Source organism: Hydra vulgaris, chromosome 06 (genome assembly GCF_038396675.1).
Source record: "Hydra vulgaris chromosome 06, alternate assembly HydraT2T_AEP".
Classification (NCBI taxonomy): domain Eukaryota; kingdom Metazoa; phylum Cnidaria; class Hydrozoa; order Anthoathecata; family Hydridae; genus Hydra; species Hydra vulgaris.
In genome coordinates, this window is record NC_088925.1 from 49,767,501 (window position 1) to 49,785,642 (window position 18,142).

The 18,142-nt window shown below is 29.5% G+C and overlaps 2 protein-coding genes and 1 long non-coding RNA gene across 4 annotated transcripts in view; all 3 read left to right on the top strand.

Moving 5' to 3' along the window:
• Window positions 1-18,142, top strand: part of LOC136081943 (uncharacterized) — a 73,145-nt gene that overhangs the window by 44,531 nt on the left and 10,472 nt on the right. The window contains exons 1-5 of one of the 2 annotated variants that reach the window (XR_010639258.1): window positions 15,898-16,010; window positions 16,143-16,198; window positions 16,301-16,321; window positions 17,661-17,681; window positions 17,820-17,843. This is a non-coding gene — a long non-coding RNA (uncharacterized LOC136081943). Of the gene's footprint in view, window positions 1-15,897; window positions 16,011-16,142; window positions 16,199-16,300; window positions 16,322-17,660; window positions 17,682-17,819; window positions 17,844-18,142 lie in introns of those variants that run through there. The other variant, XR_010639259.1, reaches the window with a different exon arrangement.
• Window positions 5,384-7,074, top strand: LOC136081942 (uncharacterized). The gene is made up of 2 exons (XM_065800384.1): window positions 5,384-5,927; window positions 6,292-7,074. The coding sequence occupies exons 1-2, from the start codon at window positions 5,788-5,790 to the stop codon at window positions 7,067-7,069; spliced, it is 918 nt and encodes a 305-aa protein (XP_065656456.1). The 5' UTR covers window positions 5,384-5,787; the 3' UTR covers window positions 7,070-7,074.
• On the top strand, window positions 8,492-11,149 carry LOC136082071 (zinc finger MYM-type protein 1-like). Its single transcript, XM_065800649.1, has 3 exons — window positions 8,492-8,596; window positions 8,720-10,247; window positions 10,308-11,149. The coding sequence occupies exons 2-3, from the start codon at window positions 8,747-8,749 to the stop codon at window positions 11,147-11,149; spliced, it is 2,343 nt and encodes a 780-aa protein (XP_065656721.1). The 5' UTR covers window positions 8,492-8,596; window positions 8,720-8,746.

Sequence of the window (18,142 nt, forward strand, 5' to 3'; positions counted from 1 at the left end):
ATTGCTTAGTTGTATGTAAAATGACAGAAAATTAAAAAATTGCATAAAATTGGTGATATTTCAAAAGTGTTGGGGCACCCCAAGTCCAACAAATTTATGAGCTCTACTTTTTTGTTTTCACTAATACTACTATGGAGCAACTATTCTACCCCCTGCCAATTATAGATTTGCAAATTTTTTTTAGAATACTTTCAGCCCACCTTATTGTACATAGCCATAGAATATCATAACAAGTGATTTTAAAATCAACGATTACCGTCCGTAAGAGAAATTAGCATTTTTGTTTTTCTCAATACTGGCAAAGTTTCAAAAATATCTTTTAGTACTAAAAGAAAATTTCTGTTTAATTTCACAATTTGATTCTCTAAATATCATAATGGATTCAATCATATAGCTTAAACATCTGAATTCTAATAAAATCACGTTTTCACTCTTCTATGCTTTGATTTTGACTTCTATACATGTTTGCTGTTGTAGTCTACAACACAGTTAAGTAATTGCAGTCCATGTTCTGGGTGAAGTGCATGTCTCTTGAATTGTTGCCATTGAGGCTTGAAGAGTTTCAGTGGCTTGTTCACTGTATATTCCAAGACTTTAATGACTTAGAGAGATGAGCTGGGCCACATGAAAGAACACAGTGTGGACCTTTAGAGTGATTGAGACTGGAAGAGCAAGGTATGCAGCTTTGAAGTTCTCAATGTATTCTTGAAAATTTTCATCCAGATGGGTTCCAAAACATGCAGTAACTAACTTATCAAATTGCCTGAATGCTTCAACATAGGGAAATGCTGCACTTACAGCTCTGCTTTAACTTTTTGCTGAAAAATATCAATATTTTAAACAACCTTTAACAATGATTTCCATGAAAATGTTCTCCATGAAATGGTTGGAGGAGAATGTTTAAAACCTCTGGTCATTCTTTGATCTCTAGCCAAACTTTGCTCAGACTCTTGAAAAGGTGGTTGATCACACCCATCAGTAGCTGAAGTTCAATCGGTGGTATTGCTTTTAGAATGAGTGTTTCATCTGAAATATTGAGCAAGGGCACGTTAATGACATTTCAAAAGCATTTAGCACCCTTTACATTACTTCCTTCAGCAACAAAAGCTTGGTGAGCCCAAAAGTTCTTAGTGCACCACATTTTCCAAGGTTTGAAGAGTTTGCATCACACCAACAGCAAGGATGTTTGCTAGCATGAGACTGAAGTCCACAAAGAATGTTAGCAACTTTCATGTCTCAAGACAAGACAAAGGAAAAAGCACCAATATTGACAAATTTTAACAGGTTCTTAATGTTCTCATAGTTTTCTGGCATTCCTTCAGAGATTGCTATAATCAGCTGTTTCTTTACTTAAGAATCTTTAAAGGAAGAACTACAAAGTTTAGGAGTCTTCAGGGTGGGACAAGTTGGTTCTGGGGCTACCTTGATAATGTCCAGGCTCATCTTAAGAAAGTCATCTACACCATCAAATCCAATCTTAATTAGATGTTCCTTGGAGATCTTGCTGATACCATACATTGAAAAAAGCTGCCAATATCATTACAATGAACAACATCTCTAAGGTGGTCTATGTCAGAACATTTAATTTTACAGACAGAAAGGTGATCTTTGAGCAACTTTCCTTGCTCTGCAAATTTCCTAGCAAAATATGGCTCAACAATTTTTTGTTGGCCTGCAGAGTTAAGAGTTGAAGCAAGTTGTCTCATCTGGTTGTTGGACAAATCAGTGTTAAGTTGAACTGTCACAAGGCTTTTAGTTGGAAGAGGATCCTTAAACAGTTATGTTGGAGTAGCTTTGACTGAAATTTAAAACGGATTAATAGAATAAAATGTACTAAATGAAAAGCAGTATGTTGGGCAAAACGCAGTGAAAAAATACTTACCAAGTTTCAGTGGTAATTTTGGTCCCCACTTAATTTGCTTAGTCGCACTATGTCATTTGGAGATGCATCCTGGGTTCCCAAAACAGAATATGCAAGAATTTCTGCACTTTTTGCGTCTATTTTTGCAAGTGCAATCAGGTTTGTACTTCTAGTTCCAGGGGTGCACTTATGGGATAAACCCGGTCCAATCACAGGCATTTTGTGCATCTTTTTTCAACTTTAGATGATTTCTCTTGATTAGTACTGCTGGACAAGGGAGATGAATTTTTGTCCTTTGACTTACCAATTTGGAAAATAATACAGTCACATGCAGGAGAATTTCTTGTTGATAGCTTCACAGCAATTGAACTAAAATTATACAATTTGAGAAATGGCTGTGATGTTTTTCCTTCATCAATTTTTTGCAGAATGAAACGACAATTTGTGCACATTCCATTTGATGATTACCATAAAAGTCTAATGGTTTTTGAGAGTGTTTTGCCAATCTGCTTATCAAGAAAGGTGTTATATTTCGATCATATTTTGACATCCAGAGAATGCAAACTGTGTTTCGACACTCAGCATGAGTTTTAGCAGAACTGGGCATTATAAATGTATTTTTTTAGTTCCTCTAACAAAATTTTATTAATTTTAGTTTAAATACTGGAACAAAAATGATGAACTTAAAAAAAGTTGTGGATTAACAAGAAATCAAAACAAAACTGATGTTCAACATTAGAGATGTGGTTGGTTCTAGTTTTGTAGAAGAAAAAGCATTTTTTTTGTTAGAGTTGAAATTTTTAAGAATGTTTGGTGTTATTTATTCTATATTTACAATAGAATATCAATATAAGCTTATAAAAATGTTTTTACTTCATGAAAAAAATTTATAATATGAGCATTTTTACTATAAAAATATTAAAATTGAAATTTCTTTTTCGGACGGTAATGGTTGAATTTAAAACCACTTGCAATAGTACCCCAAGGGTCCATATTATCACCCCTCCAAAGGATTTTTTTAGGTGTTCCTGTTGATGACTCACCCCAAAATGAGCAGCTGTGGCGCAGTGGTAGCGCACTTGCTTCAGAAACAAAGGATCCATAGATCAAAACCCACCTCTGGGCAAGTTTTGCGACATCGGTTAGGAAGGAGGCGTGAACTTCCATTTAAATGCTCATCCACGGTGCTCTGTGACAAGACCGTAAGGACTTCTTGGGGCACCAAAAAAAAAAAAATTTTCAAACCGTGGCCACTAAGGCACTCTAATATACTAATTTATAACACTATTTAATAAACAAAAGACCGAATAACTTTTTAAAACGGCAAATAAATGCCATAAATTAAAATAAAGGAGATTTTGCAGCTATACAATTTTTAAATAAAAGTAAAACTTTATGAAAGTAAAAATTGTTGATTAAAAAAAAGCAATTACTTTTACTCAGCGTTTTTGGAATAATTGTTCAGCTTTACGTGAATAAAAGTTTGATCAAGATAACGATTGACAGACGACTTAAAAGATTGCAAAATATATCTGAATCAGGAAAGCAAGATGAAAGAAGCGAATTCCAAAGAACTGATTCCGAGAAAAAAAAATTAGACGAGTAAGAACTTTTGGAGCACTTAGAAACAGTCACAGAAAAGTCTTACTTGAATGACGAATAACACGAGAATAAATATTAGTAGATGGCACAAGAGACGCTAGCTCTTTTGAGCAGCCCATTATAGTATTTATAGAAAAGAGAAAGAGAAGAAACATTACGAAGATATGATAATGGTTGTACGACGGAGCAAAGTATTAGTTTGCTGATCAATTTTACAACAAGGTAGACTATAGTAACTTGTCACAAGTACGGAAACCCTACAAGAAGGGGTTACAGGTATTGGAGAAAGACTGGAAACAGGAACCATCAGTACTGAAGGTACCGAGAAGCAACCAGTCCGCGGTACGTGCAATAAAATTGATGCATGAACTGTATTTAGTCTGCAGAAAAAAGATAAATTCCAATGTAGATTTATTTTAATTAATAGACAGTGATGTACTGATGTATAGTAATCATAAATATAGACAATACAGAGCATATGTTATGCTCTAGTAACTGTAATAGTTAGTGACTAAACATTTAATTATTATAAAATCTATATTGTTATAAAACGCTATTTAATATTTTGATTTAGGGGTGAACTTTTTTCAAAAGATAATGAAATAATTTTTTTATTTGGTATCGAGTAACTATACCTTAATTACATTCCTTTTTTTTTAGAGTTTCCTTTGGTTTTTTTTAACAACTGTTTAAAACAATAATAAAGTTTTTTTTGAGTATTTTTTGGTTTTTTCAAATATATTTTTATAATTTTTGTAAATTATTTCATTTTTATAAGATTTTTTTTTAAGATATTTTATATATAATTTTTCTTTCTTTTTTGAAGATTTTAGTAAACCTATAGACATCCAGGGAGTTTGGAGCGACTTATTATTTATAATTTTTTTTTATTTCTGGAAACGCTATTTCATATTGTTTGCAAAATTAATTAAGAAACAATTCATTTGTATTATTAGCATCATTTGATTGCAGTACTAGATCCCAATCAACGCAATTTTGTAAACAGTTTTTAAATTTTTTTAAGGAGTTTTCATTGATCTGTCGCCGAATTAAGGTGGATTTTGTGGAAATATTGTTTATCAAAAGGTTATTTGTAGCTAAGAATGTAGGAAAATGATCCGAAATATCGGTCTGTATTATACCTGTGTAAAGAGGGTTATTATGAAAGTTGTTAGTTATGATGTTATCAAGAAGAGTAGAAGACCTATTTGTTATTCTTGTAGATTTGTTTATTATTGGGATAAGGTTATTTTGTAGAGGAGTGTTTATAAAATTCTTAGCATTAATATTTGAGGCATAGTTAATCAGGTTGATGTTCAAATCTCCGACCATATAATTATGTTTTTTTTTATTTATAATTTTGTTTAAAAATGTTTTAAGATGAGTTTTAAATTTTTTCAAGTTTCCAGATGGCGGTCTATAAGTAGTATTTATAATTGTGTTTCTTTCTGCATTATTTACTAATTCAATGCACAAAGGCTCACAATCTGTTTCATTGACGCAGAGATCGTTACGTAAGACAAAATTTATTGAATTGTATAAATAAATATATAATACAAATACAAACGCCCCCACCTGCAGGCCCGGTTTTAAGCGTAGGCGACGTCGGCGACAGCCGACGGCGGCACTTTTCTAGACATTTTCGGGCATTTTCTTAATTTATTTTGTGTTTTCCCAAAAAAAAAAAAAAATTTTTAATTTTTTTTTTGTAACAAGAAATTATTTTATTTTTTTTTTAAATTTCCAAGTTCTTCTACGTACTCACTCCATTTTTATAATTTAAAGTTATGGATTTTGTAGATTATAACATTTCCTATTTGTCCACAAATTTTTTGCTTAGGCGGCGTTGTATTTTACGGGAACTTTAATACATACTAAATTTTTCAAATAAATAATATAGTAATAAAAGCGTTTGTTTGTATACATGTTTAACATTTGGGATTTGGCGAAGAAGAAACAGTAAAAAAAAGTTTCTTTTTTCCTTTTCAGGGATGGATGTTAGCAAACCGCCAAATATACAAACAAACGAATTCTATTGGTTCATAAAATACGCTGACTAAGCAAATAAAAGTTCCAGAATATTCCTAAGAAACTTTCTTAAAAATTTTATTGAAGTTATCTTTGAGATATCTATTGTAATACCCCGTTCATACTGACGATAAAACACGTTTTAATTGTCGTATTTTAAACGCGTTTTACATTTTACTATTCTCATCAAATTTAAAATTGGTTTTAATTAAAACACGCAACGTTAAAAGTTGTTTTAATAAAACAACGTCGCGAGGTTGTTTTAATTGCGTTTTATTACCCTGAACTGTTTTTAAATGGCGGAGGAAAAAGCTGTTGCTGAAGAAAAAGTTAAATCTAGAAAGAGAGCTAGACATTGGGATGATGAGGAAACAAAAATACTAATTAGTAAATGGTCAGAAGATAATATCCAAGAAAAGTTGAAGTCATGCACAAGGTTTTGTTTTGTTTTTTTCAGTTAAGTTGGATCAAATTGAAATAACTTGTTAAATAAAATCAAACCACTCGTTACTAAATAGTTTAAATAAATCACAAATAGACAAGAAGTGATTACGAATTACATTAATATTGAATAAACAAGGAAATGAACTTTTATAAATTGTACTTTTTACAACAAGATATTTATTTCTATTTGATAGTTAGCACAATATATATATATATATATATATATATATATATATATATATATATATATATATATATATATATATATATATATATATATATATATATATATATATATATATATATATATATATATATATATATATATATATAACTTCATATTTTTTGGATTTTAGAAAAGGAAAAATTTGGGAGGAAATTTTGCTATTCTTGCAAGCTTCTGGATATGAAGACAGAGATAAAGAGATGTGTAAAACAAGAATTCACACATTGACAAGTGCATATCGCAATTATATTGATAATAAACGAAATACAAGTGGGACTGGTCCTTCCAAAAAACCATCCTGCTTTGATGAAATTGATAAGGTTCTTAGTGACAAACCAACCACATTACCAACTTTTTTGAAAAGTTCCTCAGGCATGAATGTTATTATTGAAAAAACTGCAGAAGTGAATAATTTTAATAATTGTGTTAATGAGTTAGTAAACTGTGAACATATAGACATTGAAACTACTCCGTCAAGTTCTAAATCTGAAGAGTTGGTAAAAAAAGATAATAGTTTTTACTTTAAAAAATCCAAAAAGAAAAAATCAAGAAGTGAGGTAATGTTTGAACAATTAAATGCCACTGTTAATAAATTTATGACCTCTCAGGCTGATATTGATCATAAAATTTTAGAAAGTATTTTAGAAAACCACAAACAAGAAGAATCATGTGTTATATTAAAAGTTCGTCAAGTTGAAGATTTATATTTTATTGAAATAGAACTTTCATTGGCAGATTTGACACTAGAAAAACTTACTTGCACAATAAAAGAGGAATTTTCAGTTCAAGATAATGCATCTTTATTGATTACCAAGTTACCAAATGTACTTATCCGAAATGATAAGGATGTTAAACGTCTTAAAAGTGGGACTGAGATAGAGTTTTTAATTATGATTAAAAAAATGTGAAGCAATTTCTTTGTTTTGTTATTTTTTTCTCAAAATAAAATAAACCATGCCTTTTACAACATTGTTTGAAAAAAATCATTTACAACTAAACAGTTGTAAAATAATGTTTTTTTATGGAATTTCTAATAAACTCAGCTTTATTGTCAAGTTCAATGCAACTGTGGTTTAATATAGGGTTTACTAAGTCAATTTCTGTTTGTTCAATCCATTCATTTAAATACTTTTGCTTTGTCAAAGTACAGAAGTTATTTAGTATACAACATGTTGTAACAATATTGACTGTGTGTTCAACTGTTGTATCTAATCTCTTTAAAAGACATTGAAATCGACCTTTTAATCTTCCAAATCCATTCTCCACCACCACACGACATTTACTAAGAGAAACGTTAAACTTTGCTTCTTCTATACTAAGATTTCCACGATCTGAGTAAGGTTTCATAAGCCAATTTTTAAGGGGATATGCTGAATCACCAAGGATAAGAGGACCAATTTCAATATTATCAATTATTTTAGATAAGTTTGTAGGTAAAAAGGTTCTAGCCAGACACTCTTTATATAAGGGAGAATTTTTAAAAACCCTTGAATCGTGTGATTTGCCAGTCCACCCTACAAAAATATCTCTAAATAAATACTTGCTGTCTACCAATCCCTGTAAAATAATGGAGTGATATTCTTTTCTGTTTATATAGTCCTCTGAATTTTTATGAGGAGCCTTTATTCTTATGTGACATCCATCAACTGCTCCAACTACTTGTGGAAAACCATATAATTTTTCAAAACTTACTATAATCTCCATTGTTTCTTCCCTTGAGGGTAAGGAAATGTATTTCTTCATTAAGTTATCAACAAAATGTTTACAAATTCTGTGAACTATTGTACAAACAGTTGATTTTCCTAAGCCAAATAAATTGGCTATTGTTCGGTAATCTGCAGATCCACTTAAAAAGTAAAGTGTCACAGCTAACTTCATTTCTAAAGGCAAAGATTTACGAAAGTTAGTGCCTTGTATAGGCATAAAAGGTGAAACTTCCTTGCACAGATAATTAAAGGCTGCTTTAGACATTCTTATGTTTTTTATCCAATCATCTTCGTTCCAACAGTTTACCATTGTTTCGTACCAAAAGCTTTGACTGCGAGGTTTAGTCCAAATTTTTCTGTAAACCGCAAAATTATAAGCAGTAATACAGTTTATCAGTATGTGCTGCAATTGCAGTCTTCTTTTTTTCCTTGATATGTACAATAATACTCGTAACTTCGAGATCAAGTTTTTCTTTGAGAGCGCCATTTTCGAACGTTAATATAAATACTAAAGAACGTTCAATCTGAACGCAAGAAAACTGAAAACATGTTTATTATAAAACTATGTTTACATTAAAACATGTTTATTTAAAACAGAATTTAGTGTGAACTGGGTATAAATTGTTATAAAAGTGTATTATTAAACGAACTTTAACTTTGAATAAAAAAAAAAAATTATTATACCCTTTTATAAATTGAATAATATTTGTCTAACAATAATTTTTATAAGTAAGTAGTTAAAGTTTGTTTTTTCGTTTTCTTTTTCATGTATTTGAATAAACTTATTATTATTATTATTATTATTAAATATAAAAAATTAGGTATATGTATCAATGCTATATTTTTTTTAAGTTTAAATTCTTTAAACGATACAATATAATGGACCGTGGTAAGAGACAGCGCTTGTCTGGGTCACAATACAAGAAAATTAGGCTTCAACGTGAAGCAAATTCTGCCAAACAGAAGAATGCTTTGTTGCACTTTTTGAGCAGGTCATCAAGCGAAAAAGCACTGGCACCTATAGTAGCTTCAACTTCAAACCAAAATGAAGTTGAAATTGAAATCGAAAGCGGTGGAGAAATAGAATATGCGGATAGTGTTAGTGTTAATGAATATAGAAATTCTGGAAATGATATAACTGCTAAAGAACCAGAAAATGTTGATGAAGTGGAATTTATCTCCAATTTAAGTGAAGTTGTTGTACAGAACGTCGATGATATAGGACAAAATGAAAACAATGAAGATCAAAGTGGTGAAGACCCCAAAACCAATAAAGATTTGCTTCTTAATTTTAATGATCCGGCAAAATGGCCTATAATAGATGGTAAATTTAAAGCATTGCTGATGAAGTATGGTCCAATTCAAAAATTGCCGTCTTTATTTCCCAAAGATGAACAAGGTAGAAAATTTTCAAGCTTTCATTTTTATCGCCGAATGTCTAATGGCGATAAAATTAAACGCACTTGGTTGGTGTACTCCATTACGAAAGACACTGTATTTTGCTTTTGCTGTAAGATATTTAGTCCGAATAAATTCTCCCTGTCATCGCATGACGGCTGCCGAGATTGGAAAAATATTTCTGTTATTATTAAACGACATGAAACATCAAGTGGCCACACTACTGCATATCTAAATTGGAGAGATCTGGAGGTGAGACTTAAATCAGGGGCTACGATTGATCAAATTAATCAGAAAATAATTCAATCTGAAACTCAACATTGGCGACAAGTTCTTGAAAGAATAATAACATTAATTAGAACTCTTGCTGGACAAAATCTAGCATTAAGAGGAACATGTGAAAAGCTTTTCGAACCGAATAACGGAAATTTTCTTAAATTTATTGAATTCTTAGGAAATTATGATCCTATTATGAGTAAACATATTCAACGAATAACAACAAGTGAAATTCACACCACCTATCTCGGAAAAACTATTCAAAATGAAATCGTTGAATTGCTTGCTAATAAAATCAAAAATCACATCTTAGCAAAACTAGAGCGAGCAAAGTACTACTCACTTATTTTAGACTGTACCCCCGATATAAGCCACATGGAGCAGATGACAGTTGTTTTTAGGTTTGTCAGTGCAACTGAATCATCTTCGGAAAAACCAGCTGAAGTCGTAGTTTCTGAACAATTCGTAACTTTTCTTGAATTACAAGACACAACGGGAGCAAATATGACAAAAGTTGTTATCGATAAGTTGCAGGAATTAGGCGTAAATCTTGATGACATGAGGGGACAAGGGTACGATAATGGAGCCAACATGCGCGGAAAATATAATGGTGTGCAAGCCAGAATTCGTCAACTAAATCCTCGAGCTTTTTTCGTGCCTTGTAGTGCCCACTCGCTCAACTTGGTATTGAACGATGCAGCTAATTGTTATATGGAGGCTGTCGCATTCTTTGATTTAATTTAAGGCATTTATAAATTTTTCTCAGCATCAACTCACCGTTGGAGTATATTATTAAACCACCTTAGCGATCTGACTATAAAACCGTTAAGTGCCACTCGTTGGGAAAGCAGGGTCGATGCCGTACGGGCACTTCGATTTCAGATTAGTGGAGTTTACGATGCACTAATTGAAATCGCAGAAGACAATACATTAACTACTGCACCACAAGTCAAGAGTCGCGCAGAGGCTAAGGGAATAGCCAGAAATATTTCAAATTTCAAATTTGTTTGCTCCTTGGTATTGTGGTATGACATTTTATTCCAAATTAATATTGTCAGCAAAATGCTCCAATTACAGGCTTTAGACTTGTCGCTTGCTCTAGAGCATTTAAACGCTACCAAATCTTTCCTATGCGATTATCGCTGTGATGAAGCATTTGCCGCAATGGTTGAAAATGCAAAAAAATTGGCAGTTGAACTAGAAATTTTTGAAGGATTTGATGTGGATGATCCCGTACGCGTACGCAGAAAGAGTAGACAATTCCTATACGAAGGTCGTGATGAACCGATAGTATCACCAGAACAAAACTTCAGAGTATCTTTTTTCAATCGAATATTGGACATCGCAGTTCAAGCAATAAATGAAAGATTTACGCAATTATCGGAATATAACGAGTTATTTGGGTTTCTTTACAATATCGGCAGCAAACACTTTACGGATGATGAGTTATTGAAACACTGTAAGGACTTGCAGTTAGCGCTTATGTCTGATGGCCAATCTGATATCAACGGGGTCGAACTTTGGTATGAAATTAAAGCTATTGGGAGACGACTTGATACTTCCAATAGCGATCCAAAAAGTGTATTAATATTGTATTTACACATCTAATGTTGTCGAAGTATACCCAAACCTTTCGATAGCTCTTCGCATACTACTAACGTTACCAGTCACAGTTGCTAGTGCTGAAAGAAGCTTTTCAAAGCTGAAAATAATAAAATCCTATTTCAGATCACAAATGTGTCAAGATCGTTTAGTTGGTCTAGCTACGATTTCCATCGAGAAAGAAATTGCTGATCATTTGGACAGATTTCGCAGAATTAAAAGCTAGGAAAATTCACTTTTAATTACGATTTGTTTTTTATTTTTTCATGAATGGAATTTGTTTTGTTTTTTATTTTTGTATAAATTCAGTTTTTTTATTTACTTTGTTTTTGTGTAATTTTTCGTAATAAAATAAAAATATATTAAAGTTTGATTTTCAGTGTTTTTCTATTTTCCTTCAAATTGGAAATTATTGCATTTTTAATTTTTGCGGCAGCATATTTGCATCTTGCCTACACATAGAAAACTGTTAGAACCGGGCCTGCCCACCTGCATTTACTTCACGTGCTTGATGAATTGATGTGTAATTAATTAGTTCAAATTCATAATTTGTTTCACCGCATTTACACCAAGTTTCTGTCAGACAAATAATTTTTAAATCGTGTTTAATTGTATGCAATAATATTTTTAAATTTTCAAAGTTTTCATTTAAACTTCAAATATTGATATTTAAAATTGAAAAAGTGTTTTTAGTTGACTGTTTTAGTTAGACTTTCTTGCATTTTGTGGCTAAAATAATTTTAATCAGTGCCATTATCATCGATGATGCCATTTTCATTTGAAGATTTAAATATGAAATTTTCCTCCATTTTTAAAAACAGTTTAAATTAAATATGCATAGTAATAATGAAAATAAAATTGCGTTAATTAATGACAAATATTATAAAACTTATTGCTTTTTTTTGCATCCCAATCGCGAATTATCAATCTATCGTAAGATATGAAGGCAAACTTACCAGCCGCTCTGTCGATTTTTATTTTTCCCTTAAATCCTTCCGGATTTGTGTCGTTTCGAAACAGAAGTCTTCGTTTATATAAACATTTTTCCCTTTTAGTATATATATATATATATATATAATATATATATATATATATATATATATATATATATATATATATATATATATATATATATATACAATGCTGCTCAAAAATTTAGCACACATAGATTTAAGTTTCATTTTTCTTCTTTTAATTGAATTTTTAGGCGGTAAACTTCTTATGCCATTTCAGTTTGTTTTTTTTACAGTTAATTAAAACATACCTTATATAGAAAAAAAAAAAGAAAAAAAATTACGTTAATTTAACTATCTATTTTTAACTTAAACAGAGACCGCTAATTAAAGCGGTGTAAAAAAGCTGCTCATAATTTTAGCACACTTGCACTTCTATTGTCTTTTAACTACCGCTCTTTACTTTTTGACGTCAAATTTTTACATTTTAACTGAACAAAAGCTTCTAAGATATACATAGTATGTATTATCTCATTTGAAATAAACTTGGTATTTTTCGCTTAAATTTTGTCCATAATTTGACCAATAAGATGAGAAAAAAATCAATTAGCTCTGAAATAAAACAGCGTATTGTAGGACTACACCTTGGTGGTTTCAACAGTTCTGAAATTGCTCGAACTCTTAAGTCTGTATCTCGTTCATGTGTACTCAGAACAATTCAAAAATTTGAAAAAACTGGCACTACTGCAGACAAAAACCGATCTGGACGACCAAGAATAACAAGTATCACCGATGATAATAGTATCTATAGAATTGCAAGAAAAAACCCTAAATATTCAGCCAAAGAGATTGCACAAGAAGTAAATTTGGCTCTAAATCATATCTCAAGACAAACTGTAAATAGAAGATTGATTGATCGAAAACTTTGTTGCTACGTTGCTGCTAAAAAAACCACTGCTTAAACCAATTGATCGGTTAAAACGTATCAAATTTTGTAGAGCTATTTTAAAAATGACTAATTATGAACTAAAAAGAATAATATTTAGTGACGAATCAAACTTTACAGTTATTAACCGAAAGAACAGAGTGATTATCCGAACACACTATAATGAGATGTTTCGTAGTCGCTTCATTGTGCCGCGACTACAAGGTGGTGGAGGTTCTGTAGGCATATGGGGTTGCATCACTTATGACGGCCCAGGTCTCTGCTACTTATACGATGGTCGTATGGATCAACATAAATATATAGAAACGCTTGAAAATCATTTAATCCCGACTAGAGACATCTTTTTTAGCAATGAGTCGGAGTGGCAGTTTCAACAAGACAACGCTCCTTGTCAAAGGCGAAAACGGTGACTACTTGGTTTCAAGAAAACAACATTAAGGTACTTCAGTGGCCAGCTAGATCACCTGACCTTAATCCAATCGAAAATATATGGACTGTACTAGACCGCAAACTCACTAAAGCTCCCGTAACATCAGCTGAACATCTTAGGGAAAGTTTGAAAGAGTCGTTCGACAGCTTATCAACTGATTATTGCCGATAACTTTTTGATTCAATTAAAAGAAGATGTGAACTATGCATAAAGAACAAAGGTGGACATATCCCTTATTGATCTTGGTATTAAAGAAAACTCAAATCCAGGTGGGCTAAACTTATGAGCAGCTTTTTTTTAACTTTGTTTTTATGTACTAACTTTGATTAAAGATATTTAGTGGCAGACATTTGTTTTTTTTAGTTGTTTTTCTCTTAATGTAATTAAAAAAGTCAAATAAATGTTTCGTTTTTTAAAAAACCCTGAATTTCTTATTTTTTACTTTTATTTCATTTTTAAAGAAAAAAACGCAACTTAAATCTAATGTGTGCTAAATTTTTGAGCAGTATTGTATATAAATATATATATATATATATATATATATATATATATATATATATATATATATATATATATATATATATATATATATATATATATATTAAGTATATATATCCTATATCAACCTTAAGATATGTGACAAATATACCATATTTTTAGCAATTTAAAAAATTGTGTTTTATATTATAAAAACTTCATAAAACTAATTTTAGTTAATTTATTTAACACTTTACTTAATCATTGCTTTTCAACTGAGGATATATATTCAACTTTTATATGTTTTTTTATAGGGGAGAAAGGATATATGTAACTTTTATACAACTTTCTATGTTTTGTATTATTACCTTAAATAATATAATTTTCAAAAATTTACTTTGAAATTTGTTAAATAAAACTCAAATAAAATCAATACTTAGTCAATGAAGCGTGTATAAAGTTACGAACAAAAAAACCATCAAAATTGAAAGAAAAATTATTGATTTTAATTTTTTTTTAATTTGTTTTAAAGTACTTTGTGCTAATACTTAATCCTGAAATTCATTTAACAGATTTTTATTCCTAAAGTATGACAAAGTTTTTGTGTTTCTAAATGACTTCTCTGTCCGCATTCTATGCATCTTTTTAGCTCGATTACTTCCAACTTTTACTTAATATTTTTTTGTTCATCTTAAACTTACTTACCTTGTTCCGTGACATCGGGTTATGATGCTCTTTAGTGGATTGAACTTGTTCTTTGCTGCTCTTAGTATCCGGCCTCCGTAAGCCAATTAGCTAGAGGAAGATAAGCATGTATTTTGCTGATACTGTTGAACAATTGTTCAAAAATCACAAACTTTTAAAAAAGTTAACAACAAAATAAATTTGTTACAACTTTGAAAAATTTACTGATTGAAATGCCAGAAATTCATTTGAAACAACATTTTTGTGAATATATGTTTAGAGTTTGCTCCATGTCTGGAAGTTAGTTCAAACACCAAAAAAACCTGGATCCATAACTGATTTGCAGCGCTGTGTTTGGTAATGTTTTAGGGATTTGTATTAAAAAATAATGTTACCATGGTAACCCATGGTAATAACCACTAGGATCCCCGGTGGTTATTATTTAATTATTTACAAATATATATGTATTTATTGAAATAAATTTAGTTTTAATTTAAATTATTTTAAAACAAAAAGCTTCTTAGAGTTTTTGTTGTTATTGTTGTTGTTGTTACTGTTGTTTATTGATTTGACAACTTTTTTAGTTTAAGGGAATTTGTAACTTAAAATTTTTATTGGATGTATATAAAATTCCACATTAAGATAACTATTATATACGTCTCAGCGTGAATGATATTTGGGAAAATTTTTAAAAACACTAATAATATTACAGTTAGATGGCAACGATTTCAAGTCCGGAAGTATCTATTTTAAATTTGAATCCGAAAGTATCACTTTAAAAATTATCTGAAAACTCCAAAATCTTTTACCATCTCTATAGCAATAAGCTATTGTGTTTGGTTAATATAATTTGTAACTTGCATATTAGAGATATTTACTTTTATAAGTTTTTAATAATTCTGATGTTTTTATTAAATGCAATATTTTTGCTTTCGTATGATATATTTATCAACATTACGTTCAATATTTTGTGTTAATTTTTCTATTAACTGCAAACTCGAATTTTTGTGAAGTCCTTAACCAAATTGTACTTTTCTGTTTACTAACATTACTTAGCACAGGTCACTGAACATAATGTAGTTTTTGTTTCTTAATGTGCCCAATGGTGAGTTAATATTTGCTTAAAAAAATTTAATTTAAACAAATGTTAAATAATAACAAGTTAACTGTTTGCTTTGATAATCAATATTTATTTTGTCGTGCCTATATAAATATTTATCGTGTCGTGTTTATTTTATCGTGTCGTGTTTATTTTAAAAACTAGAGTAACTAGTTTTTATGACGTCAACATTTTTATTTTCTCTTGACTTTAATAGTTTGAACTATTTTAAAACACTTTAAAACGAAAGAAAAAAAAAAGGAAAGCGCAAAAATGAAGTAATGTCGTTTTTTACCGTTTTTTTGTTTATTTTTGTCATTATTTTTTTTTTTTTCAATAGTTTGCTATTTTGAAAATTATATTTTAAATTAAATAGAAAAACATTTAAATTTGTCTCCGTCGTTATTTAGAACAATGTGGATGAGTTTGTTTCTTATGACACTTTTGTTCGTGGCAAGTTTTCAAGGTAGTAAAAATAAAAAGTGTTATGTAACCTGGTGATTTTAATAAATATTAAAAACTCATTAAAAAAAGTTATTCTAATTTTGAATTGAACATTATTTTGTAGATACAAATTTCAAAGAAATTGGTATGTTTTATGTTACTTTCATGTTGTTTTATTTGTTTATGCGTTTTAATAATATTTATTGTCAACTATTTAATAGAGAAAAACGGGGTAAGATAATGATTAATTGCCTACATAGGTTTTTTGTTCAGTTTGAAGGTAGAAAAATTTGTAATAAAAACTAAAATGGAAATTCGCAAACTTGTCGTATTGCCACATGACCGGAGCAAGATGACAAATTTATAAACTTTATATCTTAATTTTTATTTCAAGTGTGAAATTCGAAAATTTTGATCATCCATTTGCAGTTTGCAAAATCGAGGTATCTTTTTAGGCGCAAAAAACAAACTTATGCGTATAAAATTATGTAAAAAAAATTTGAAAAAAATCAACTAATGTTTTAAAATACAAGAAACAAATGCAGTTTTGTTTTCACCCTTTTTAAACTTTTTTTGTCATACGAAAAGTCATCTTGCCCCATTATCCATCCTACCCTGCTTTCCTATTTAAAAATAAATAAATAGTTAAGACAAAATAAAAAAAGAAAGAGAGAGAAAACTACAAGTATATCTCATAGTATCATAAAAGTTGTGTTTATTATTCTGCAGACATAAATTTATTATCTGGTATTATTTGTTCATTGCAACCAATCAAAGTTGGAGCATTGTGTTATGCAGTTGCTAATTTGTTTATTTTTTGACAAATTTATTAGAATTTACGTTTATTTTACTTTGATTTACAATTTTGATTTTCACAAATCAAAAATCAAAATTTTCGCTATTTCAAAAATTGTACCAGCTTTTTTTGGTGTTTGAGAAAAAAGATTTTAGATATGCAGTAAACTATATTAACTTGGGTATGTTTATGCTTAATTCAAGTGAGGATGCTTAACAAAAGGATCCAAATAGCTTTAGCTTAGAATAGTAAAAGTTTAGTATCTCAGCTTAAACATTAAAAAAGTTGGCCCGAATCCTATGCTTTGACGTCATATTTTAACCTCTTTACAAACAAACAATTAAATTATATATATATATATATATATGTATATATATATATATATATATATATATATATATATATATATATATATATATATATACATATATATACATATATATATATATATACATACATATATTTATATATATATACATATATATATATATATGTATATATATATATATATATATATATATATATATATATATATATATATATATATATATATAAAAGTGATAACAATTACACAATTATTGATTATTAAGCTTTAGTAGAATGATATATTGTTATAGCATTATATATTTTTATTCAGCTATGCAATTATAAAACTATCATTTTTATAACCTTCGCATATTTTTTTTAGGAGAGAAAATCAAAGATGGAGGTAAACATTCTTTTAAATATTGACAAATACTTTCACCTAAAAAACGTTACAAAGTACTATAAAACCCGAAAAGTAATATATGTTAATTTATTGTAGTATTTAAAAAAAGTTAAGAGTACATTTATTTTTTATTTTTAGTAAAGAATTTTGGTGAAGATGCAGGTATGTTTTACTAAATAATGACACTTTTTAAAGCGCTCAAAATATAATAGTAACACAAACACATAAGCACAAAAATGAAGCTAAATGTGTGCATGTTTATGAACACATATAGAGAGGTAGGTAGTCCGTACCCTTGTGCAATTTTTTTTTTTTTTTTTTTTTATACATTATAAAATACGGCTGAAATCCAAATAAACATTTTATACATTTAATTTTTTACACTGCCGCAATTAACTACGTAAAACTAGTTTTGTTAAAAAATTAACGAAACGATGTAGAAATGTGTACGTATTTTTGCT